Source organism: Gymnoscopelus braueri (assembly GCF_963280865.1).
Source record: "Gymnoscopelus braueri genome assembly, chromosome: 15".
NCBI lineage: Eukaryota > Metazoa > Chordata > Actinopteri > Myctophiformes > Myctophidae > Gymnoscopelus > Gymnoscopelus braueri.
In genome coordinates this window covers 47,161,566-47,186,624 of record NC_137620.1, presented here as the reverse complement: position 1 = coordinate 47,186,624, position 25,059 = coordinate 47,161,566, and the positions used below count along the sequence as shown (strand labels likewise).

Sequence of the window (25,059 nt, the reverse complement as noted above, 5' to 3'; positions counted from 1 at the left end):
CAATCACACTTTTGTGGATTACAGTAAAATTGTAATGACAATCACATTCACAATCACTTAATTCCGAAGTGAACTCTGCTGCCGCACTGGGGCGCCGATAACGTTGGACATTATACACCCAACGTTTGCTTCATACGCCTTTGATTGCCTTTCAATAATACCATAGTTGATAGACATAAGTATCACCTACATGTTACTGATTATAGAGAATGCTATATTATTGTAATCCATTCATTATTTCCTGTGCAATGGATGAATAAAACTGAAATGTGTAATTTGGAGAGCATGGCATCGCGTGTAGCACAAATTGTCTTCTTTGAACAGACCATCTTATATAAACACAATTGACACTCACACTTCTGCTGATTATAGGAAAATTAGATTAATCACAGAGATTCGTTGAGAATTAGGAGAGAGGGAGACCTCGAATGTTGTGCCGTAGTGTGCCCGTCCGACTCCCGACATGTCCATTGCAGGCGCGCTCTACCAAACGAATTTGGTGGTTTTAGAATCTGCTCTGCGCTTTCCCAAACGTGTGTGGGCATATCAATTTTAGGGAAAGCGCAACAACACACCCCACGGGGACACCTCTAGGCGCAAATAACGGCATAAGTCGACATAATGAATAGCGGGTACAGTGGACGCAAGATACCGTTTAGGGACAGTGCCAGCTCCCTTGTGTGTAATTGTAACGAGTAATGCCACCGGGTAAGGCACCGGTGAAAATAGGGCCCTAGATGTCTTACTATACCTCTGTGCTGTTAAAATAAAGTACTCAATCAATCAGTCAATCAATGACATCAATAAAAATGTTTGTGTTGTGTCACAGATTCATGTTCCCCGGAATGGGGCTGTTCCAGTGCAATGTGACACGGTTGGTGTTTGGAACGACAGGGGAAGGAGAAGTCCTCTACAGGATTGTTCAGTGGCATGAAAGATGGTTCTGGTCAACAGGAAGGACTCCTGCAGGGCCTCTGTTTGACATCCAGTGTCCTCAGCAGTCTGTCTGCCAGCTACACCTGCCACACTGTGACATCACACCAGGTGAGTCAGTCAAAGTGTCCTTGAGCAATATAATGAAGCCCTAACTGTTCCTGATGAGGAGGTTGGTGCCTTGCATAATTGCGGTCACCACTGGCGTGTGAATGTAAAACACATTAGATAAAGGCAGTATAGGAATCACAACCATTCATCACAAATATATTTTTTTTCCTCAAATTTTCTTGCATGTCATGCATGTGTCTTCCTATTTCAGTTGGACATCTTTAATGCTTTGAAAACTTTTCACAGGTGATCTATCTGTGGCCCACATCACAGATGAAAGGGTGGATCTCTTAGAACCACTGAAAGTGACCCAGACTCATGTGGTTGTAAATGTGACACACTTGTCTTTCTTTGGGCTCCTGGAGAGGATTTCGAGCCTCTTTAGAACACCAAAACGTGGTCAGGTTCTGCTTTTCCTTCAACCACCGGGACTTAAGAGACAGATTCTAAATGCATTTCTGCTGCCGGAAAATGTGGCTCCCAAAGAGGTAAAATGTTTGATGGAGGTGTTTTTTCCCTATCACCCACACAAAGTACCAGACATGTTTCATAAAGGCGACAAGGAAAATTCAGACTCAGAACACAGCCATTGGGTATAGTGAAATATCTTGTATTCAGACAGAGAGAGAATGGAAGGTTACAGTTTCACAGGTATTAACGCATCATCGGTCGTCGTCTCTCTGTAGTTGAACAGAGAAAGCACTGGACTTTAACAGCGTCCGTTAACATAAACATATGACATCATGGAAGACAGATCAAGCGTCCAGCCGTCGGAGGTGTAATCCTGCCATTGGTGGAGAGTGATGATGCATAGACACAGAGAGAATAGGAGTACAGAAGCAACATTTAACATGACTGATTTAGGCCAATATGAAACCATTATATTAAATTGACATTTTAAGGAGGTTTATGACCCTAGACACATTATGATAATTATGATAACGATATTTAACTCTATCAATGTTGTTTGTTGAGTAGCTTGCATCTCTATGGTATTGGATACATTTAGACTTAATGCATTAAACATGATATGGATTTTGAAAATACAACAAGAGGCTAGTCTGTAGGTGTGGCCACTTTTGACAACCAATACAAGTTTATAGCCTGAAAAATCATTATGATTGAATCCTTGTCAAAATGTGTTGTTGTCATTGTAGGTGAAAGTACAACATGATGAGGATAAACACATCAAGACCACCTCTGACTGTCATCTCACCGAGCGCCAAAACTACAGTCTGCAATGTTCTAATACTTCATATACAGTATTCCCCAAGGTATCACACATTAATACTACAACTCACAAGTCAGGAAAAGGCCAGACTTGAGGCCCTGTCGAGCTGATTTCACTTTTTCTCCTTTGCTTCTTTTCTGTCAAAATAGTTTATAGAAACTAGTGTCTTGTTGACATTCTGAATTCTGAAATAATGAAAAGCTGTATTTATTTATTTATTTATACTATTATTACTATCACTACTATTATTATTACTATGAATACTACTACCACTACTACTACTAATACTATATATTATATATATAATAATAATAGTAATCACAGTTGTATTTGTTTTCAGGATTTGAAATATCATCAAAACTATGGACCAAATTACCATGCAACTTTTGCGGTGAAGTTCGATCTCAATGTAAAAGTCATCCCATTGAAATTATTGGGGCCTGACACAGTCTGGGAGCAAGAGATTGACCTGGAAGGTAAAGGCAGAGTTGTATCTGAATTATGAGATATAGTGGAATAGCTCTTTCATATTTAAACATATCTGTTATAATTATTTGGATAGACGGAAACGTTACTTTGTGTAGCCTTAACTTCAATTTAGACTTGCAGCCTTTGAGTTCCTAAGCCTAGTGCAGCCATTGAGTTAAGTAGCCTATGCTGTTGTATCCTACTGGCTCACCTGCCAGTGAGGAACCCCCACCGGGAGGATGTTGTACCCTACTGTCTCGCCTGCCAGTGAGGAGCCCCCACTGGGAAGATGTAGCGCCTCCATCCTACTGCTCTTATTCAACATTCCCCACTGACAGGCTCCACAATCCACATGCCTGTAGGAGTATGTACAGCGACTTAGGTCACCCTCCCCTGTCTTTGTCACATTCTGCCTCTTACCAGGTACTTGGCAAATAAAAAAGGAGGCTCGAGCCAATACTATTCAGTGGAAAAGTGATACACTGCCATAGGCAGGCCACCAGGCCTGGCGGAGATCTGCGCTCCACGGAGCGCCCCTTTCTTGTTTATAACTGTAACAACTTTGCTAGGCCATATTTGCTCACATTTCTGCATGTATTATTTAATTTCAACACTTTTTGTTGTTCTTGCAGCACAACCTAATGGAATGGCTGCATCTGTCGCACGTGAGTGTTTTTGAGCATTACTTAAAGGAGAATTTTGGACTAAAGTTTTCTTACCTTTTCTATGACGTTATGATATCTTAGGATGAATGGTACAGTAGAAAATTTTCATAACTCCACCCCTGAGCCGCCACAGCTTAAAAGGTGCGCGGATAGGCCTTAGGTTAGATCACATATTTTAATAGCTTTTTATTTTTATTTTTTTGGTGAGATCTGACGTTCATAGTGACAAAACACTGTCCCCAAAAAAAAAAAAAAAAAAAAACAGAAGTCTCGCTAGACGAGATTGAAATCTCGAGATTTCAATCTTGTCTAGCGAGACTTCTGTTTTTTTTTTTTTTTTTTTTTTTTTGTTGCATAGTGTTCTGTCACTATGAACGTCAGATCTCACCAAAAAAAGTTTTAAAAAAATCTATTCAAATATGTGATCTAACCTAAGGCCTATCCGCGCACCTTTTAAGCTGTGGCGGCTCAGGGGTGGAGTTATGAAAATGTTCTACTGTACCATTCATCCTAAGATATCATAACGTCATAGAAAAGGTAATAAAACTTTAGTCCAAAATTCCCCTTTAATATTGAATCTACGTACATTTTAGCAAAGGGGCTTAGTAGGGCTTAAAGGGGTTGGAAGTGTTTCATTACTTCCAATTTCACTTGTTTATACTTTACTGAAATAAAGGCTGACAATATATTTGCATGTGTTTTCACTTCAGTGTGTGTGTGTGTGTGTGTGTGTGTGTGTGTGTGTGTGTGTGTGTGTGTGTGTGTGTGTGTGTGTGTGTGTGTGTGTGATGACGTTAGTATTGGGGGTAGACCAAGTGTGGCCTTAAAGATCTGTGGGTCCGTTTCAAGAGCTAATGCCCCCATACCCCCCCCCCCCCCCTACAGGAGGTTCTGTAACTACTGAAATTATGGGGCAGCAGCACAGACATGGGATGGGAGGTCCTGTCTGGGTCTCACAACACATTTGCTGGCCTTTATTTTTACTGTTTTATTTCATTTTGTTCATTATTTTTAAATTCAGTCTTTTGTCTGTGGCAGACTTAAGGGACATTTATGAACATATGGAAGAAATCACATCCAGTAATGGTTAAAAATGTGACGTAACAGGGCGAATGGGTGATTCCATATTTAATGGGATGGATGGAAACTATGGCTGGGACTTTAGCTGATTCATTTTGATTATTTAATTACAGAAAATTAACGCGATTAAAAAGATTAACACATTTTAATCGCACTTAGTTTTTGCACTTTTCTCACTAGACGAGTTTCAGGAGTACTGATCATACCAGTGCACCAACCAACAGACAACAAACCCCAGTGCACGCAATGGGAGAGGAAGCCGATCAGACTGCTTTGCTTGGCCCAGTGGATGGGAAATTTAGATTTAAAAAAACTTTGATGGAAGCGTGGATAAAAACACGGTTGTGTGCTGATTGTGCAACAAATAATTTGCATATCACCTCAATGCTAAACATGTTACAGCTAGCGTGGAAAGCCAGAGCTAACGCTAACGTAGCCGCGGATAATGATAACGTTCACGTTAGTCCGATTACAAGGACCCACACCCAACCCACACTCGGTCACTAAATTGTTGGTAGTGCTATGGCCTTTGAAGCAACAAGAGAGTTTTGTTTTTGTCAGTCTGGTTTGTTCATACAGGATATTGGACTATAAGGTCAATCAAGACTTCTTTATTTTTATTTCTCCTAATGGTCAGGGTTTCCACTGTTCTGGAATATACTTGAAAGTGTTGTGTTTTACTTGTGCTTGAGTTTAGGGGAAGGCTACCTGAAAGGCTACCTGAATCTCTGAATATATTCCTAAAATTGCTGCACTTTATGGTAAAACTTGACCACTGATCTGGTAGTCTGTTTAGTACCACCTTGATAAAACAAAAAACAACAACTATATTTTGTTGCTTAAACTTATATATTCACTCATTGATTCACTCGTATACCAAAATGTGTTTTAATTGTTGAAAAAAAAAAGCTTCTCGGGTCAAATATTGATATGCTATTAAACATGCGATTAATTTCGATGTATTAATTGGTCAAATAAATGGTAAATGGAGCATTTATATAGCACTTTTATCCAAGGCGCTTTACATTGATTGTGCCATTCACCCATTCACACACACATTCATACACCGATGGCAGAGGAAACCATGCAAGGCACCAACCTGCTCATCGGGAGCAATTAGGGGTTCAGCGTCTTGCTCAAGGACACTTTGACACTAACTCTGGGGGAGCCCCCCAGCCCAGGATCGAACTGGGAACCTTGCGGTTTCCAGTTCACTCTACCCGGCCACTCTACCCCTGAGCCAATGCCGCCCCAATTATATAATTACAAAGCCTCTTATTAATTAGATTATTTGTTTTAATCAAGTCCTAGCCCCAGTGGCAACCCTAGCGTGTTTTAATGTGCAAAAATCATTGAACAATGTTTAATTTTGTAGACACTTAACATATGTTTTAGTTCCCATCGTTCTAAGAGCACAACACATTCATATAATTACACTTTTTTTGTGGCAGATAAACTGGCTGTAGACTGTAAACAGTTAATTACATTTTTGAACACAAATGGAATCACTTTACTATCAGGATAATTACTGTCAGGTAATACCAGCTTTCTTATACAAGTTTGTTGTCTTTTCTCACACAATGTAGCAGTAGACCAGCATGCACCTGTAGACCCTCCAGTGTCAAGTTCAACTTCCACAAGCAGAGCAGACGCCCAAGCTGAAGGTGAGCTGACACTATGTCTGGGCTGTTCACACTATAGTAGAGTCTGTACATACACACTATACTGTATATACAGTATGTACCTAGAGTCTGTACATACACACTATACTGTATATACAGTATGTACCTAGAGTCTGTACATACACACTATACTGTATATATGTACCTAGAGTCTGTACATACACACTATACTGTATATACAGTATGTACCTAGAGTCTGTACATACACACTATACTGTATATATGTACCTAGAGTCTGTACATACACATTATATCTACAGATACACATGTTAACATACAGTATGTTATATTATATTATGTAATGATGGACCTCCACTCAAACTCAAATAAATTAATGTTTTGTGCTGTTATCATTTGAAACACATGCACACCATACATTGTAAGGTAATTGTAGTTTGTACAGGTGTTGTTCTTTCTGCCTGTCACACCTCCTCCAGTGCACATTTAGTGAGCTGCAGGGTGGTCAGCTGGAGCCCCCCCCATTCATGGATGTTTGGCCCCCTGCCCAGTACATCTTCTGGTGGGGGGGCAGTGGCTGAATGGGGACATCACCCCTGCATTTGGCCTCATTGTGGTGTTGAACCCCAAACACTATACCTCCTCCTTAGCCATAGCCAGTAGCTTGTTTTCTCCGCCTCCTTGATAGCCCTCTTAAGGTTAGCCTCAGTCGTTCCAGCTGCACAGAGAAGCTGGATTTGCCGACCTGCCCACAAAGCCCCTGCATCCTACTTCCAGTGGCTGGATGGTTGCAGCCCAGTCCAGGTCTTTGCACTCTGCAGCCAAGTCAGAATACTTAAAGGGATATTTCACTTTCAAAAACACTTTTGGTCATTTTATCATCTACTCAGGCCTTTGTGAGCCCCCCCGACAGTTTTTAAGTTGCTCGATTCAGTATTTATATATTTGATATTCATTTTATCAGACACGCCCCCTTCCTATACAAACCCATTGTAACTTCGGAAAAACACGGCCCCCTCACGCATTAGGAGGGCAGGGTGAGTCAGCAGAACCAAGGACGGGTGTTTTCGATGAATCTAACATGGTTAAAATGTAGTTTGAAGTTACAATGGGTTTGTACAGTATATGAAGGGGGCGTGTCTGATAAAATGAATATCAAATATCTAAATACTGAATCAAGCAACTTAAAAACTGTCTTGGGGGCTCACAAAGGCCTAAGTAGATGATAAAATGACCAAAAGTTTTTTTGAAAGTGAAATATCCCTTTAAAGGAGTAGTTCACCAAAAAATTACTATCAATTACACACCCCATGAAGCCTTGAATTCATGGAGATTTTGTTGGTTTTGTTGCATTCCTGAGACTATAATTTGATGACCGGTAGAGTCTCTGGTAGGAGCCTCAAAGACTATTTAAAAAATAAGTGTCCCATTGCTGAGTCTCCTACTGACCCCGTCATCAAATTATTGCCTTAGCAATGTGACAAAAACAAAGAAAACGTACATGAATTCAAGGCTTCATGGGGTTTTTAATTGATAGAAAATAAGTAATATTTTGTGGTAACTACTCCTATAAGCTCCTTGAGCTCATATAGGCCTACTGCTGGTATTCTCTCCACCCAGGGGACAGTGAGCTCAATGATGAGGACCCTCTTGGCAGCTGTGGACCACATCACAATGTCAGGTCTTAGCATTGACCAGCAGCTTGCCCTTGTCGACTCGCATCTCACCATCCCTTTCCAGGAGCAAGCAGAGATGTTGTTTTAGCTGCTGCTGTGTCTCCTGGTCTGATGAAGGGAATGGCCAGCTGGGGGGGGGGGACTTGCAGAGTTGTTTTCTCCCACTCCTCAGAACCTGGTCGTGCCGCCATCTGAGGCGCCCTGGCCTGTGCCAGGGCAAGCTTACGTCCTGAAAGGATGTGCTCGAGGCCTGCGTTATCTTTGCTGCACAGGGAACATTTGGCCTTGATTCCGATCCACTGGGTGAGGTTTCGGGGACAGAGAAGGGTGTCATATGCTGCCCTTATCAGGAAGCTGAGCTGTGCTTTATTGGGGAGTTCACCTGCATTACAGCAGGTGAACATTACAGTGCTTATTAATCACATTACAGACTGTGACCTGGTGAGTTCATATTCAAAACAGGGCCATGCACATATCCTACAACAAATTACTATTACTACTGACTACTGTAACGCACTTCTCATCGGGATCCTAAGCAAGAGCCTTCCAAAGCTCCAATACATCCAGAGCAGCGCTGCTAGGATCCTGATGAGAGTGCGTAACCAGGAGCACATCACATCCATCCTCCACTCACTGCACTGGCTTCCCATCTCCTCCCGGACAGAATACACGATCTCTCTGTTAAGGCAGCTTTCCACCGCACCGATTTTGGCCCGACGCAGCGTCGGGAAGCATTGTTCAGTCAGTTAGGGGGGTCCGTGACCGACGCGTGACGGACGCCAAGGGGTCCGCCGACTCCGCCGTAACCTAATCGGCAGACTCCGGGCCGACCGAACATGTTCAGTCTTGGCCCGACTGGGAGTAGCCATGTAGCAGAGAAGAAGTGTGACAACAACACAGAGCGAGGGCTTTCGGCGTTGCCAGATTCTGTGAGAGAAACAAGCGAACATGTCTATGAAAACCTACATTCACTGTTTCTCGTTGTCGCTCCCAGAGAGAGAGATTGATTGATTTGACCTACTTTTGCGCTGTGGTGATGTCATTTATTGGGAGCAGGTGTGTAAGATTCCAATAGTATAAGCATTTTAATTGGCTTTCATATTATTTATTATATTTTCTTCAAATGAGATTTGGCCTTATAGTTCGAAATGTGCTTAGTTTTGGCTATTTTCTGGGTGTTAATTTAAATAAATTAATGAATGTATTTATTTTTGATTATTAGAATAACCGTTTTCAAAAATGTCGTGTACACATCAGCAGTGGTGGAAAAATTACTCAAATGTTTTACTTAAGTAAAAGTATCAATGCAATAGATGTACTCTGAGTCTGTTACAAGTAAAAGTCCGGAATTCAACATTTACTTGAGTAAAAGTACTAAAGTTATTGGTATCAAAATGTACTTAAAGTACCAAAAGTAAAAGTACTAAAATGTTAGAAAATTGCAGATCTACAAGCTCAGAACGCGTCACATCGCAACACGTTGTGAGCTTGTAGATCTGCTATTTTCAAATAGCCTATAGGTATAAAATAGGGCTAAAGTGGTTAATGTAAGTTTTATAATGATTTATATCTGCAAAGTAACTAGTAACTAAAAAATGCAAATAATTGTTGTAGAGTAAAAGTATAGACAATTGGAAATACTCCGGTAAAGTAAACGTACCTCAAAATTGTACTTAATTCAGTACTTGAGTCAATGTATAGTTACTTTACACCACTGCACGTCAGTGAAGAAAAAACGCTGGGAACATCCCTATTTACAAGCGACTTTGCAGGGAAACAAGCCCAAAGTCGCTTATAATAAGCAGACCTGGCAACGCTGGCAGGCTAGGCTGAAAGTTATAGGCATTAGCACATCAATGGGCACGTCGGCTGACAGACTAAATGCCAACTTTTGCCAACCGAATACCAGTTGCAGTCTGAAGTAGTCTGAACTAGTCTGTTTGGTGGAGAGTCACCTTTAACCCATCAATGCATCCCCCCCCCCCCCCCCCAAGCTCCGCACCATGGGTGACAGAGCCTTCTGCTCAGCTGCCCCTCGACTGTGGAACTCACTGCCGGACCAGCTAAGATCTCCACAGTCTGTTGAAGAGAGGACTGTAAAGACTTTCCTTTTTAATAAAGCATTCAGTTAGCTATTCTGGTTTTAGCCCTTAGGTTTTCTTTTCCGCCTTGTTTTTTTTATTGTTTTTAAAAAGATTGTTTTTTTTTTGTCTGTACTGTAGCACTTTAAGATTAGCTTAAAATGTAAAGTGCAATATAAATAAAATGTATTGTTATTAACAAATTAAAACGGATGTAAAATTCCATGTATAAGATGCTTCACCGACACCCACAGAGTTTCACCAACAACTGAATTTTCATTCCCCTTATTTGCTTCAGAGCCACACTTTGTCAACAAACATCAGGTTAAGCTCATTCAGAATGTGAAGATGGTCGATCGCATCCTGGATCAACTCCTTGCTGAGGGTGTCATCACCCAAGAGGTCTACAGTAAAGTGAGTTCTAAGCTCACCCCTCAGGAGCAGATGAGGGAACTCTATCTACTCCTGAACTCAAGCAAAGCCAAAGACAGTTTCTACGAAGCTCTTCAGGAACATGAGAACCTTCTCCTTGATGAACTGTAAGTAATTTACATTTGAATTCATTTTTGGACCAAACATTGCATTAGTGCAAGAGAATGTACCGTTTCAGGCCATGACACTTTCAGTGTTAATATGAATAATTATCATTTATCCCCTTCTTTTCCAAGAGCTCCACACTTTAATTCCAATGTTAATCTACAGATTGATATACTACTGATATATTATTGATTTATATATTCCAAAACATGCAAACATGACCCACTTTAATTTCTTCAGTCTATATTAGTAGCTTAACTAGTATTAAAATTCTATTGTCTTTTTTTAAATCCAGTGTATTTGTATTTAAGTTCATAAAGTTAACATAAGTATAACTATATAACTAAATGCATTAGAAATTAAATACAAATTTTACTTTTCAGGATTCCAAGTCAAAAATAGCAAAACATAAAAATCAGGATTCCAAGTCAAAAATAGCAAATAAATAAATCATCAGGATTTCAATTCAAAAATAGCAGATCTACAAGCTCAAAACGTGTCATGTTTTGTGCTTGTAGATCGTCTATTTGTGCTACTTTTGTGTGAAATAGAATGGCGAAGTACGGCATAATTTACGAAAAAGTTACAATACGTAGATAAGAGGTTTCTACCCGACAGTATATACAATGTGTCCCTCTGGAGTGAGTGTGGAAACATAGTGGCCCTCTCCATCATCAAAGTTGCATCAACCCTGAGCTAAACTATGGCCAGGTGAAACACCTGATTTGTTGTGAGTCTCTGATCTGCATGGTGTTATTGACTCCAAATGTGTAGATACAAAATACTGCCAGTTTAGCTCAGATGATGAATAGGACGGCATATGGCTTTCCTGAATGCTTTTATCTCTCTCAATAGATCCTCATCATCCTCTTAGGAAGTAAGTGATGCTGTGAAGGAGCAGGAGCTTTGTTGTCCGAGCTGTGGACTGCCTGTTCTTCCAGTCTCCTCCTGTACTTCCCTACTTGTCCACCGGGTGTCGCCTCATCTTGTCCTTTTGCTTATCATCACTGTTTTAATTGCACTTGTGTTGACTACCCATTGGCTTCACCTTTAGTTAGTGGATTTAGCCTGTGTCTCAGGGCGGATTCAGACTGGGTCCGATTGATTCGAACCGTTCCAGAGTACGAATGCCCTCTCCCTGCTGGCCAGCATTCACATTGGCCATGATTCTTCCATACCCGAGTACACTTCATTCAACTGTAATGGTACTTATGTGCCTCAGGGGGCGCTATGGACTATGGGGCTCTGGGACTGTGGTGTGTTCCACCGTGTTACGCTATATTCGTAGTATACTGTCCCCGAAAACAATCGGATACTGTCTACTAACCATCCGAGGTAACGCATCTGATACGCAGGAGGAGAAGCTGGGGGCAGCAAGAATATGGACTTCAATAGCCTTTTCATGTGATAATGTGGTGTCCAAGGTGAAGGCTTACGTGGCTATTGAGGTGATAATGGCCGCTGGCCATGGTAGTTTAGAAGTAGTTCACACATTAATTTAGCAATAGTGGCACACTTAATCGCTGCAACGTCTTGTAAGGTGCCGCTTCGCCGTCTGATGCGTCTCCTCCACGGCCGCTGTCTTCACCGATAGAGACACATCTCTCTCTGATACTGTCTGTACATTTCATTTTAACTGTATCCTGTTTCATCCAAAACATTATATTCAGATGGGAAAGATAAGCAGATAAGAAGTAAACATTCTTCATACATTCTATGTAGGCCTACATTCAATTTTTTATATTGATATTTTGCTCAATAGACTATGGAACAGTCCTTTATTTGACCTGTTGAATATTTGATCATGTAAATATGACCAATATTGTGCCCTACATGTATGTTTGATTTGTGATATGTTGTACAATAGACTGAGGAACACTGTATATTTGACCTGTTGGCTCGCACACTGAAAAATGAACATTGAGGCTTTTTGGATGCATAAATAATAGTATTTTCCTTACAAAGGTGCAAAAAGTGACATGGTGAAATAGTAAAATTGTTTAATTGATTTTGAATGTAGTTATCACAGTACCATTCTTGTGCCTTTGTATATAAACCTTTATACATGAAAAAAAATTATCTTTATACTTTTATTTTGCTCTCCTCTCCGTCTGCTCTGGCCATGTTGTTGGTTGACTAGGCTTTTAGTACAGACGTTTTACAAAATGACCTAGGACAAATTGCAACAGAAACTCTTTCAACTTTTGTTTGTTTCATAAATATGTTAGTGTAACGGCCTGGATTCGAACCCAGACTTTCAGGCCATCCGGCTGAGGTAGTGAACCACTCTGTTACATTAGCAATAACATATCAAAAGTCCTAAGAAATCCCAGTGGTGGAACATATTGAAAAATGTTGAAATAGATGATGTCAAAATGTCCAATTGACATGTTAAAAAAATGATTTAAGCATGCTTTCTTGTATAAATTCCAGACAAAAGGTTCAAGAATATCCATGGATGCAGCACAGTGCTTGTAAAAAAAACTTGGTGTTTTCATGTTCATTTCATATACATTTATGTGAAGCACTTAAAGCTGTATTTTCTGTATGAAAGTGAAATAAAGTTATTATTGTTATTATTGTTATTATTATTATTATTATTATTATTAAGTGGATTAAACTGTATTTTTATATCAGAACATAGATTTTTTTTTGTATTACTAAACCCAAAAATAGTAGCCTGTAGTTCTTAATTGTAACTCGCAAATATGCATTTATTGTGGACCACATCTAAGTCGATGTTGTACAGCCGCATACGACGCATTGTCTGGCACGGTGAACTCCACCTGAAGAGGACAATCCCTGATCGTCATATGGTGAACTTCATCATGGACATGCCGTCAAACCACAGCTTCACTCTACAGACCGGTGATGGCCAGCACGGCTGGCTCAGAAGCAGGGGCGGACTGGCCATTTGGCATACCGGGCATATGCCCGGTGGGCCGGTGGGCCACCCAAAAAAAATATTTTTACTCCTGTGTTATGATTATTACGGTCATTTCCGGGTCGCGCGGCCCAATTATTAGTTACGTTAATGTTTGGGCTGGGATGCTTTACAGCAGTGGTATAATTTACATAGGGTTGCTGGGTTAAAACAGTGGAAATGAAACTGAAACTGAAAGGAAAATGCATTTTCTGTTTTATAAAGAGCTGGAGAGACAAGGGGACTCCTTTTACTGAACAAACACTCTATAGCAATGAGTACTATCAGAATATAGAGCTATTTAACACTTATTTTAACCAAAGAAAATCACTTACCCTACCTTTAACACTAAAAATGAATTGGTTCAGAAGCTTTCTTGCCCTGAACCGGCAACCAAAGTGGGCGTGTCACTGTTACACAGGTTAGAAGATGCAGATGTGATATAAACAATGGCAAAAGCAAGAGAAAAATCATCATTACCAACAAAGAAAATAAAAGGGAATTAACAGTAACTGCCATTGACCATTGAATTTCCCAAGTTAAATATAGACACTTTGACTGGTCACATTCAACACATTGCTGTCCATGCCTGGAATGGAACCTGGGCCAACATGGGGACTCCTGCCTCTAATTACAATGGTGCTTTAAACTGGTGGAAACGCAAGCCGGTTCACAGCCGGTTCTGTGAAAGCACCAAGGTTCCAAGGACCAAAAGTTATTTTGGTGGAAAAGTGGCCTCAGAGCAGTGGCGGGCGGTGCATTTTATACCCAGGCCTTCAATAGAACCGAAGGGAACGCATGCACGCGCGTTGGGCGCACGTGCATGCGTTCCCAGTGCATGCGCGCGCAGAGCACTGATTCACGTTATTACAGTGTCATTCGACATAACCAGGCAACAACAACACTGAGTGGAATAACCTGATTCAACACAAAGCGTAATACTTTTGAGAGTTACAATTAAAATATATTGCAGAGACGTGAGTGAGTATAGCCCCCGTGATTGCAAAAATCCACAACAATCTGCCAATATTGTGCAGTAGCATGACAGGATGCTGGCTGCACTAGCCCTAGAATGTCTGTAATCTTACAAACATTTCATGTATTCCAAATACACAGTCATAGATCGGTCTGGCCGACGCGCTGTGTAGTCACGATCTGTGCGGCCGTAAAAGTGCTCTAAACTCTGTCTGTACTCACCCAATAATAAATTCCTATGACTTGGAGTCAGATATTGTCCTCTAGTTTCATATCCGTTTGAAAGTTCTGCCAGAAAACCTGTGTTTAGTGAAATATCTCCACTTTTCCACGAGCTGCACACGGACGACTTTCTGTACGGGCAAGGGGCACGACTTGAGTGAAGGACCGAATTTACCCAAACATCCTCTTGTCATCACAAACGTCATAACAAATTGACACAGGGAAGCACAAACGAATGGGGAACACAATTGACAGGTGCTTGTGATTGGTGCGGGGTAATGCATCACATCACCTGCCAATTGTGTGTCCCAAACATTTCCGCTTCCCAAAGGAAGTTTACATATATTCAGTCCTGCACTCATTCCGGGCCCCTCGCCCGTACAGAAAGTCGTCCGTGTGCAGCTCGTGGAAAAGTGGGGATATTTCACTAAACACACGTTTTCTGGCAGAACGTTCAAATGGATATGAAACTAGAGGACAATATCTGACTCCAAGTCTTAGGAATTAATTATTGGGTGAGTACAGCACTTTTACGGCCGCGCAGATCGTGACTACACAGCGCTTCGTCCAGACCGATCTATGACTGTGTATTTGGAATACATGAAATGTATGTAAGATTACAGACATTCTAGGGCTACTGGCTGCACCAGCATAGCCCAAAACAATAACAAACTCACAGTCACAAGCAGTAATTTTTTCTTATACAACAAGAAAGCACGCAAAAAATATGTGCAAGTGGAACACGCTCAGGATTCGATTCAACAGGCGTTTGTCACATATCCCAGACAAGCTGCTGGGAGTGGACCACACGCACACAGCTCAGCGCACAGCCACAGCCAGGGCCACTGAACTTGAGGCTCGGTAACGCACCGGCAGCAACAACAATATAGCCTATAAAACGATCAATACAAAATAATATAAAGATCTATTAAACTTGCCATGGCTGCTCATGTGCTCATCATTTGAAGACAAAGTCCATCTTCCTTTCTTTCTTTAGAAAAAGTTCAATGACATGGTCGTACAGTACTGTGTGCTTTATTTCCAATAAAAGGTCCTTCTCGATTGCCATGGAGGCCAATGCTGAGTGAGAGTCCAGTCTGTCCAGTCGTATTTCTGGCATATGTCTGTTTTATCAGCCCTGTGGGGTCTGTCGACCCTTCTTTACAATGGCAAGCTTTTCTTAAAGTCCTTCTCGAAAAACGCTTTGCCAGTAAATCTACCACCAAATCTGTTTGTTCTCCTCCTTCAGCCATTTTTCGTTTTTGGTGCGTTTGTTTGTGACTTAATTTATTTAGCGAACTCAATCAACTAAGAGACGAACAACAAACCTCGCAGCAGAAGTTTGAATGAATCAGTTATCTTGTCTCATTGGACAACATTTCTTCCCAGCCATGGGATGCAAGCAAGATGTTAACGTCATCAGGCAGGCCAGCTAGAAGGCTCTGATACCTGAAAGAATACGCCCAGCAGGGCAAACTCGAAATCTGATTGGTTAAAGAGCCTGCCAATCTAAATATCGGCACCATTCACTTCAACAGCAGGTGGATTCAGTTGAGATTCTGAAGGTACACTCCCAGAGTTACAGACCTGTAAAGTGTGGCATTATTAGAGCAGTATTATAATTCACTAACCTGTTCTCTGGAAGAACAGGACACTCATGATATTGTTGTTGACTATTAGAAATGTATCATTTTAGGGGCACGGTGGTGCAGTCGGTAGCCCTGTCACCTCACAGCTAGAAGGTCCTGGTTGCTACAACCTACCGGGGAAACACCCCCGTCAGGTGATAAGAAGCTACGTCCTACCGGGGAAACTCCCCGTCAGGTGAAAAGAAGCTACGTCCTACCGGGGAAACCCCCCGTCAGGTGAAAAGAAGCTACGTCCTACCGGGGAAACCCCCCGTCAGGTGAAAAGAAGCTACGTCCTACCGGGGAAACCCCCCGTCAGGTGAAAAGAAGCTACGTCCTACCGGAGAAACTCCCCCCTGTCAGGTGAAAAGAAGCTACGCCCTACCGGGGAAACTCCCCGTCAGGTGAAAAGAAGCTACGTCCTACCGGAGAAACTCCCCCCTGTCAGGTGATAAGAAGCTACGTCCTACCGGGGAAACTCCCCGTCAGGTGAAAAGAAGCTACGTGCTACCGGGGAAACTCCCCCCTGTCAGGTGATAAGAAGCCACGTCCTACCGGGGAAACTCCCCGTCAGGCGATAAGCAGCTACGTCCTACCGGGGAAACTCTCCCCTGTCAGGTGATATTGCCCAAAAGATACATTGTATGTCTCCCTGGGACCCAAACTAGTGAAAATAGCAGATGTACAAGCGCACGTTGTGAGCTATAGATCTTTTTTTTTTTTTTTTTACTCCTTAATTATCTTTCAAATGTGTTAGATTTTGGGGGAAATGTATTACAATCTCTTGAAAATAGTTTTAAAATGTAGTTTACATTTTTGTAAATTATTTTTATTAAGTTTTTTACTTTTTGAAAATCTTTTTAAATATATATATATTTTTTTAAAAAGGGATATTTACTTGTGACCCATAACAACTGGTCCGTGACCCTAACATGGGTCCTGACCCAGTGTTTGGGAAACACTATAGAGCCACTATAGAGCCTCCTCCTTTTAAATGAATAAATTGTAAAAAAAAAAAAAAAAAAAAGTCTTGTTTCTTCCTTGTTACTGATAGGAAAAACAAATCCATTTAGTTTTAGTCATATTTTAGTCCTCTGAAATTTAGTTTTAGTCATATTTTAGTCCTCTGAAATTTAGTTTTAGTCGAGTTTATTTTTAAGTATAAAGTCATTAAATATGTGTTATTTGTCATATCTGCCCTGTGCAACTTTTGTTTACGAAAGCTAAAAGCCAAACAGAAATGTCATTTGTATTCATAATGTTCCATTAATTTTCAAACACAGAAACAGAATTAAATCATTAATGGCTATTATTTGAGTGATAATTAATCGTCAACTTAAATCTTTAATCGTGACAGCCCTAGGAAGTTTATCTAGAATAAACATGAAATAAAGTCGGAAGATTACTATAGTCTGGTTGCCCTCTAATAATAATAATACCTGGAATTTATATAGCGCTTTTCTAAGTACTCAAAGTCGTTTAATGACGTGCACGAACATGCAACAGCACATACACACAACACAACACATGGCCGGTCTCATAAAAGATTTCAAATTTTAATCATCATTATAAAGTGTTATATATATAAATACCTGGTTGTCATATCAATAAGAACTCTTCTTTTTTTAAATAGCCAAATAAAAATAACAAATAAAAACAAGCTGCAAGGTGGTGTATTAAAGGAATACTCTACCGTTTTAAAACCCATATCTCCATTTGTTTATTGTATATAAACCAGTGGTGGTCACATTGTATTGTCTAGTGTAGCTGGGGACCCCTCTGGAAACCCGTCAAGGATCCCCCAAAATAAGCATATTTGAACTGGGGACCCCCCCAAAATAAGCATATTTGAACTGGGGACCGCCCACCCTGACAAAGCACTTTGAATTGTAGGAGTTGAGCCATTACATTTAGTTTGACTCGGTTCCACAGACACATATTGTGAAAATAGCGAGGCGTTGTGAGCTTATAGATCTGCACCGAGTGCCGCACTATGAGCTTATAGATCTGCTATTTTTTGTTTTAAATCGTGAAAATGTGTGCAAATCTTTGAATATGAATTCCCTAAAGCGAACATTTGTAACTCAAATCTTTGCTTCTGGGGGTCCCTGGCACAACATATTTTGAGATGGGGGTCCTCGGCCAAATACATACTATTTTGGGGGTCCTTGACATGAAAAGTTTGATAACCAATGTGTTTCAGCGCTCAGCGCTCATTATCCAGAAATAAAACACAGCTGAATTCAGTGATTGACCAATCAGAATCAAGCATTAAACCAAGCCGTGTAATAATACGAATGAACCACTTCAGGCCTATTTCAAATAATAGTGAAAATAGCCGATCTGCAAGCTTGTAGATCTGCTGTTTTTTTACACAAATTTCGGAATATTTCTGTAAAATTCAGAACATTTCTGAAAGTGTACTGTACTTTGTACTTTGAATACTTAAGTATTTACTTGAGTATATACTTTGTTCACCACTGCACTTGGTACAATAAATAAAGGAGATATGTATTCCATTAACACGGACAGAGCGTTAATGAATGGAATGAAGGTGTGTCAGAGTGAAGCAGCATCTATATGTCTGTGTTGGGTTTGGGTCGTGTTGACGTCTTCTTCTGAGAAGAACCCCCACCATCACCGCTCTGAGAGAGAGACATAGACACAGAGAGAGGGAGAGAGAGCGAGAGAGAGAGAGAGAGAGAGAGAGACACCCAAACACAGACAGACAGACACAGAGACAGATATTATATTTTAAAATATATTTTTTTACCTGCTTCTTGCTACATTAGCACGATTAAGTGGGTTATCGCCGCGGTTCCAAATATCGTTTTCAATATGTTTTCCTTTAACACATTGATTGCCTAGATCGCATATATATGCGATCTTTCATTTTTGGGGGGAAATTCCACAACGGGCGAACTAACACAGCTTTGGAATGAGCGATCGTGTCTCAAAGAGTCAAAATGTGGATGTGACGTCATTCCAAAAAACGTCACTTCCACCCGCCCCAACGATGGGGTTTTCAGAACTCAGTTTCTTTTTTTTCCATTGAAAACCACCCGTTTTCAGCGGACCAATGCTACAAAATGGCGGATCGCGGTTGGAAACTTGTCGTTCCCATGGATACACAGATCCTTCAGCCTGCTCACAGAGACGTTTTCCGTGTTGTTTTTTTCGATGCGGCGCCACGGAGTTTAAAAAATCTGCGGATTTAGGTAATTATACACTGGCAAGGGTTATAGAAAACTATTTTTAATATCTTGGCAGTCAATGTGTTAACTGCCCAGCCTTAGTACATATAGCAAAATAGATAGAATGTTTTTCTTTTTTTGTTTTCTTTTAAATCCCTGTTACTTTTGTCCAAAGCTTAGAAGAATGCCCTTTATGTATATTGTTGTGTATGTGTACAGTAAGTCACACACACACACACACACACACACACACACACACACACACACACACACACACACACACACACACACACACACACACACACACACACACACACACACACACACACACACACACACACCAACACTTACTGTCTGCTTTCTTCTTTAGTGGTGCCAGTGCTGCTTTTGCCTAGACACAAAAACAAAGTAAATGCATGTAATAATAATAATAATAATAATAATAATAATAATAATAATAATAATAATAATAATAATCAGTGGTGTAAAGTAACTAAGTACATTTACTCAAGTACTGTATTTAAGTCCAATTTTGAGGTATTTTTACTTTACTGGAGTATTCACAAAAGTTTTTTCTCTGCTTTCTGTTGTTTTCTGCTTGTTTTTCAAAAAACAAGCCACATTCAGCTGGCCATAGTGGATCACATTCAGCTGGCCATAGTGGATCGCCACCGGACACATATTTTTCCCCTCTACTAGAATATTCCATGATTTTTCAAAGGTAAAATCGCTGTTTTCGCTGGCAAGGGGACGGTAGACGGATTAATTCGTTAATTCATTCCTGGCAGTGAATGAGTAAAAAAAAAACGCACGCACGTCGCACACGCACGCACGCACGCACGCACGCACGCACGCACGCACGCACGCACACACACACACACACACACACACACACACACACACACACACACACACACACACACACACACACACACACACACACACATATATAAAGTTAGACGCCTCCTCTGACTCTGTGTCTGTTTCTGCGGGTGCCATCTTTGAGAAGGCAAACTGCCTATCAAAGTGACTACTGGCCAATCACAGAGCGTCTTTTCTGGGACTTGGCAGAATATAGTTGTATAAAAAGTATAACGAGATATTTTTTTATGCAACTAGATTCTGACAAGTCCCGGAAAAGACGCGCTGTGATTGGCCAGTAGTCACTTTGAGTGGCAGCGTGCCTTCCCCAATATGGCGCCCGCGGACACAGGTCACTTCAACGAACTGCAGCGGCCAATGAGGTATCTAGGTTTCTATGTCTATACACACACACACACATACACACACACACACACACACACACACACACACACACACACACACACACACACACACACACACACACACACACACACACACACACACACACACACACACACACACACACACACACACACACACACACACACACACACACACAGAACTCTGACCTTCTTTATAGCGGTCCAGTCTTCAAGGATGTCGAGGTCTCTCAGCATGTAGACGATGAAAGGTCCTGGAAGCACAACAACACAAATAAAACACAAAACTAAACCCTATTATTTACTTTAGTTGACTGGGGTCCCCCAGGGCTCCATACTAGGTCTGCTCCTTTTTTCCCCTCTGGGCCAAATCTCTTCACCGAGAATATAGCGGATCTACAAGCATGCCTGCTAAGTATTTTCCTCTACAACCAAATATCTCCATGTCCCGCAATATGACGTAGCACAACGTGCGGTGGGCTTGTAGATCAGCTTGAAGATCAGATATTTTTCGGTGAATGTTTGCCCCAGAATAGGGACGTTATAGGGTTCAAATGGTTGAAATACGTCCCGGATCGAGGCTTTAACCCATTATAACCGGGAACGCATCTGTCTAACAACTTTAACCATTATTTTAAACTTTGGCTATTCAAAAATAGCAGATCTACAAGCTCATGCTTGTAGATCTGCTATTTTTGAAGAATCGTGAAATGTTGTGCAAATCTTTGAACACATTTACATTTTTTAAGCGAACGTTTTTAACTCAAATCTGTGCTTCCGTGGGGGTCCCTGGAACAACATATTTTCAGATGGGGGTCTGCGGCCAAATACGTGTCATTTTGGGGGTCCTTGACATAAAAACGTTTCTGAACCACTGATATTATAGCAACATAGGTTTTTTTTTTAAAACTGTTCGGATTTAGAAGACATTTGTAAAATATATATATTCAAAGATGTGCACAAATTTTCATGATACATTTTTTTTTGCAGATCTACAAGCTCATAGTGCCGCGCTATGAGCTTGTATATCTGCTAACATTGTGAAAATGGCCGATCTACAATATTTGACAATTTGGTCAATGTTTGACCATTTTTTATCGTATAGTTTGTTGATTGCTTTTGATGCAGAAATGGTCTCTTTAATTTTTTTAGAGGTATAAAAAATTTCTTAAAAGTCCTTTTTGAAATGTGCAGATACTATTATACTGTATGTTGGTTTGTTTACTGTTGAGTGAGAAAACAATGTTACATATTAAGCTAATCATCTGAGGACCCCCCTGGGGGTCCAAACCCACAGTTTTAGAACCACTGGTCTATCTTATGCCGTTAGTTCGACCCGGTTTTGTTTTCACCAGGCGGTCAGAGGTGAATACAAACAGACTGGTTACCATGGTTACTAACCTGACACCAGCTGACATCGTTTCTTTCTGTCCGTTCGAGACACCAGGTTCTTCCTCTTACACTTCTTTCCTTTCAGCTCGTCACTCCACCACTCTGAAAACACATGCAAATATAACCTGTAGTTAATGCTTTATATCACTCTGAGAACACATGGACATATAACCTGTAGTTTACTGTTTTATCTCTCTATACCACTCTGACAATAGACCAATTATTTGTTTACCAACGTTGAGACTGGACACACAGGTGATTGTTTCATGTAATCAATTCCCAACATATTGTTTCAGGGTTTCGCTGCTTTCAGTTCATTCAGCCTCCTCTTGTGTGTTGGCTAGTGAGGCGCCTCCTAGCGAGACCTGACAGAATGGGGTTCATTTGGTGCCGGCCTGCGCGCGCATACTGGTTCTTATCAGTGTGACGTCGTCTGTTAAGGGGTCTATACATGAAAATACAACCTGTAGTTTAATGCTTTATCTCACTCTGAAAACACATGAACGTAACACCTGTAGTTTACAGTTTTATATCACTCCACCACTCTGAAAACACATGAAAATATAACCTGTAGTTTACTGTTTTATATCACTCCACAACTCTGAGAACACATGAAAATATAACCTGTAGTTTACTGTTTTATATCACTCCACCACTCTGAAAACACATGAAAATATAACCTGTAGTTTACAGTTTTATATCACTCCACCACTCTGAGAACACATGAAAATATAACCTGTAGTTTACTGTTTTATATCACTCCACCACTCTGAGAACACATGAAAATATAACCTGTAGTTTACTGTTTTATATCACTCCACCACTCTGAAAACACATGAAAATACACCATACGTAGTTTGCTGCTATATCAGTGGCGTTTCCAGGAAATACATTTTGGGGAGGCGAAATGTGTGTCTCCCCCCCCTCCCCCCCCTGCCTCTGAAGAGGAGGGGGAAAAAAAGAAAACAACAACACTACAAAACTGGTCGCTCTACTGAATGGATACGGTGGTGATTGGCTGCCTGCCTGCCCGTAAATGAACGAGGAGCCAATGGCCACTTTTGTTGTTCGGGGGTTGGTGGTGTTTTTTTCCCCTCGTTTCTTTTCAGTCAGTGTTTTTCTAGGGGCGATCGAGGGCGAGATCGCACTTGGGGTGGCGGCCGACAGCCTTACCCTCTACAGCAGAGGTCTTCAACAGGGGGTCCGGGACCCCTAGGGGGTCCTCAGAGCTACTATAGGGGGTCCGCCAAATTTTTGTGTGATAGGATGTTGTAGTTTTTTTTTACATTAATCACTTAAACCCTAGAATTCCTTTTCTGAGGGGAACACTAGCCGAAAATAGCAGATCTACAAGCTCACAACGCCTCGCAGAGCTTGTAAATCGGCTATTTTTGGCAAAGAGGTAAAGGTGTAGAGGGAAAATAGAGCAGACCAAGATTAAAAAAAAAGTTTAATCTGCAACACAATTTTATACAATATGGGGGTCCCTGCTTCATCTCTCTCTCCGCTAGAGGGTCCTTGGCCTGAAAAACGTTGAAGACCCCTGCTCTACAGTGAATACGCCACTGTGCTATATATGAATGACTCTGAAAACACATCAGACACAATCTGTAGTTTACTGCTTTTTTTTTCATGAGTAACCTAGCTGGATGTATTGTCCATGTGAACCTTATCTTTTTGCCAGACTAGAACATGCTGACAGTGACTGAATGCCAGACTGTTGCATGAGAAACACAGCCATTGTACCCTCACTTCCTCACAGTCTCTGTGGCGCAACCGGTTAGCGCGTTCGGCTGTTAACCGAAAGGTTGGTGGTTCGAGTCCACCCAGGGACGATGGTGTTTTATACACTGGTACTCAACTGTAGGACTTCGGCTTCGACAACCACAAAAAAAACAACATAGTTGTACAAGACATTTACAATGCAGTAAAGCGGATCAGGAGGTATAGACAATGGGAAGGTTTCTGGTTCAACGCCCGGCTGTTCGGGGGAAGGAGCGGAGGGGGGAAATGTGTCACTGCATGTATTCCTACGGGCTGGGGGGGTGGAGCCTATCAGCAGCAGTGTTGGGCAGTAACAAATTACTTTTAATATATTACTTCAATATTATTTTACCCAGTAACGAGCAGTGTAAGGTATTACTCTGCCAAAACAGTAATATTATACCATATTACTATGTAACAAATAGTACATATTGCTCTGCTTTGCTGCTTTATTTTATACACTTTTTGGCTGATTGGTGAGTCTGATTATTATTATTATTATTCCCAACAATTGGATTCAGTTCTAAAATGATCTGGCTAAACAGATTGTGTTGTTGTACATCTCTTTTTTTATAAAGTAATATGTAATAAGTAACATATCACTCTCCTGAGTAATATTGCCCAACACTGACCAGAGGTGATGTCTACACTCTGTCTGTCCTCGTCCAGTCTTCTGATCTTGTCCAGCAGCTCTGTCTTCATAGCGTCAAACAGCAACGTGCGCTCACTCTGTAAGACACGCACACACGCACACACACACACACACACACGCACACGCACGCACACGCACACGCACACACACACACACACACGCGCACACACACACACACACACACACACACACACACACACACACACAGTTATATTGTATAGTCATATATTAGTTTTATTACGTGTTTTAATAATAATTTCTTCAGTTGACATAAAGGTAAGACTTTATTCTCTACTCCAGTGGTTCTCAACCTGTGGGTTGGGACCCCCAGGGGGGTACCCACATGTTTTTTTTTTTGGGGGGGGGGGTCCCAGATGACAGTGAAGTGGCAATTTAAGGACTTTTAAGACCTTTTAATACCTATAATAAACAGCATTACTGCATCAAAAGTAATCAACAAACTATACTATAAAAACTGGTCAAACATAGTGTTTTACTATGTATTTTAGGCGAGACATGCTATTTTCAACAATAACGAGCGAACGGGAGGTCGCGATGAATTTTTCTTTTTTTTGTGGAAGCACAGTGAAAGCCTCCGTGATCAGCAACCATCAGAAGGTCATCATACTGGAGATAAATATTC

General features: G+C 41.1%; 2 protein-coding genes across 4 annotated transcripts in view; one reads left to right on the top strand and one right to left on the bottom strand.

Moving 5' to 3' along the window:
* LOC308101604 (uncharacterized protein) overlaps positions 1-5,220 on the top strand; it is a gene marked incomplete at its 3' end in the record, with an annotated part of 78,459 nt that extends 73,239 nt beyond the window's left edge. The window contains exons 14-19 of the mRNA XM_080451024.1: positions 830-1,044; positions 1,291-1,532; positions 2,202-2,318; positions 2,616-2,751; positions 3,376-3,408; positions 5,186-5,220. Coding sequence (XP_080307150.1) covers positions 830-1,044; positions 1,291-1,532; positions 2,202-2,318; positions 2,616-2,751; positions 3,376-3,408; positions 5,186-5,220 — 778 coding nt within the window. The remainder of the gene's footprint in view (positions 1-829; positions 1,045-1,290; positions 1,533-2,201; positions 2,319-2,615; positions 2,752-3,375; positions 3,409-5,185) is intronic.
* Positions 1-25,059, bottom strand: part of brms1 (BRMS1 transcriptional repressor and anoikis regulator) — a 144,142-nt gene that overhangs the window by 110,699 nt on the left and 8,384 nt on the right. For 2 of the 3 annotated variants that reach the window (XM_080450668.1, XM_080450669.1), the window contains exons 6-10: positions 24,397-24,493; positions 22,010-22,102; positions 20,798-20,862; positions 19,716-19,755; positions 17,703-18,815 (exon numbers count right to left, since the gene is read on the bottom strand). In XM_080450668.1, the coding sequence (XP_080306794.1) occupies positions 18,808-18,815; positions 19,716-19,755; positions 20,798-20,862; positions 22,010-22,102; positions 24,397-24,493 (303 nt within the window). In that variant the 3' untranslated portion in view covers positions 17,703-18,807. Of the gene's footprint in view, positions 1-17,702; positions 18,816-19,715; positions 19,756-20,797; positions 20,863-22,009; positions 22,103-24,396; positions 24,494-25,059 lie in introns of those variants that run through there. The other variant, XR_013934520.1, reaches the window with a different exon arrangement.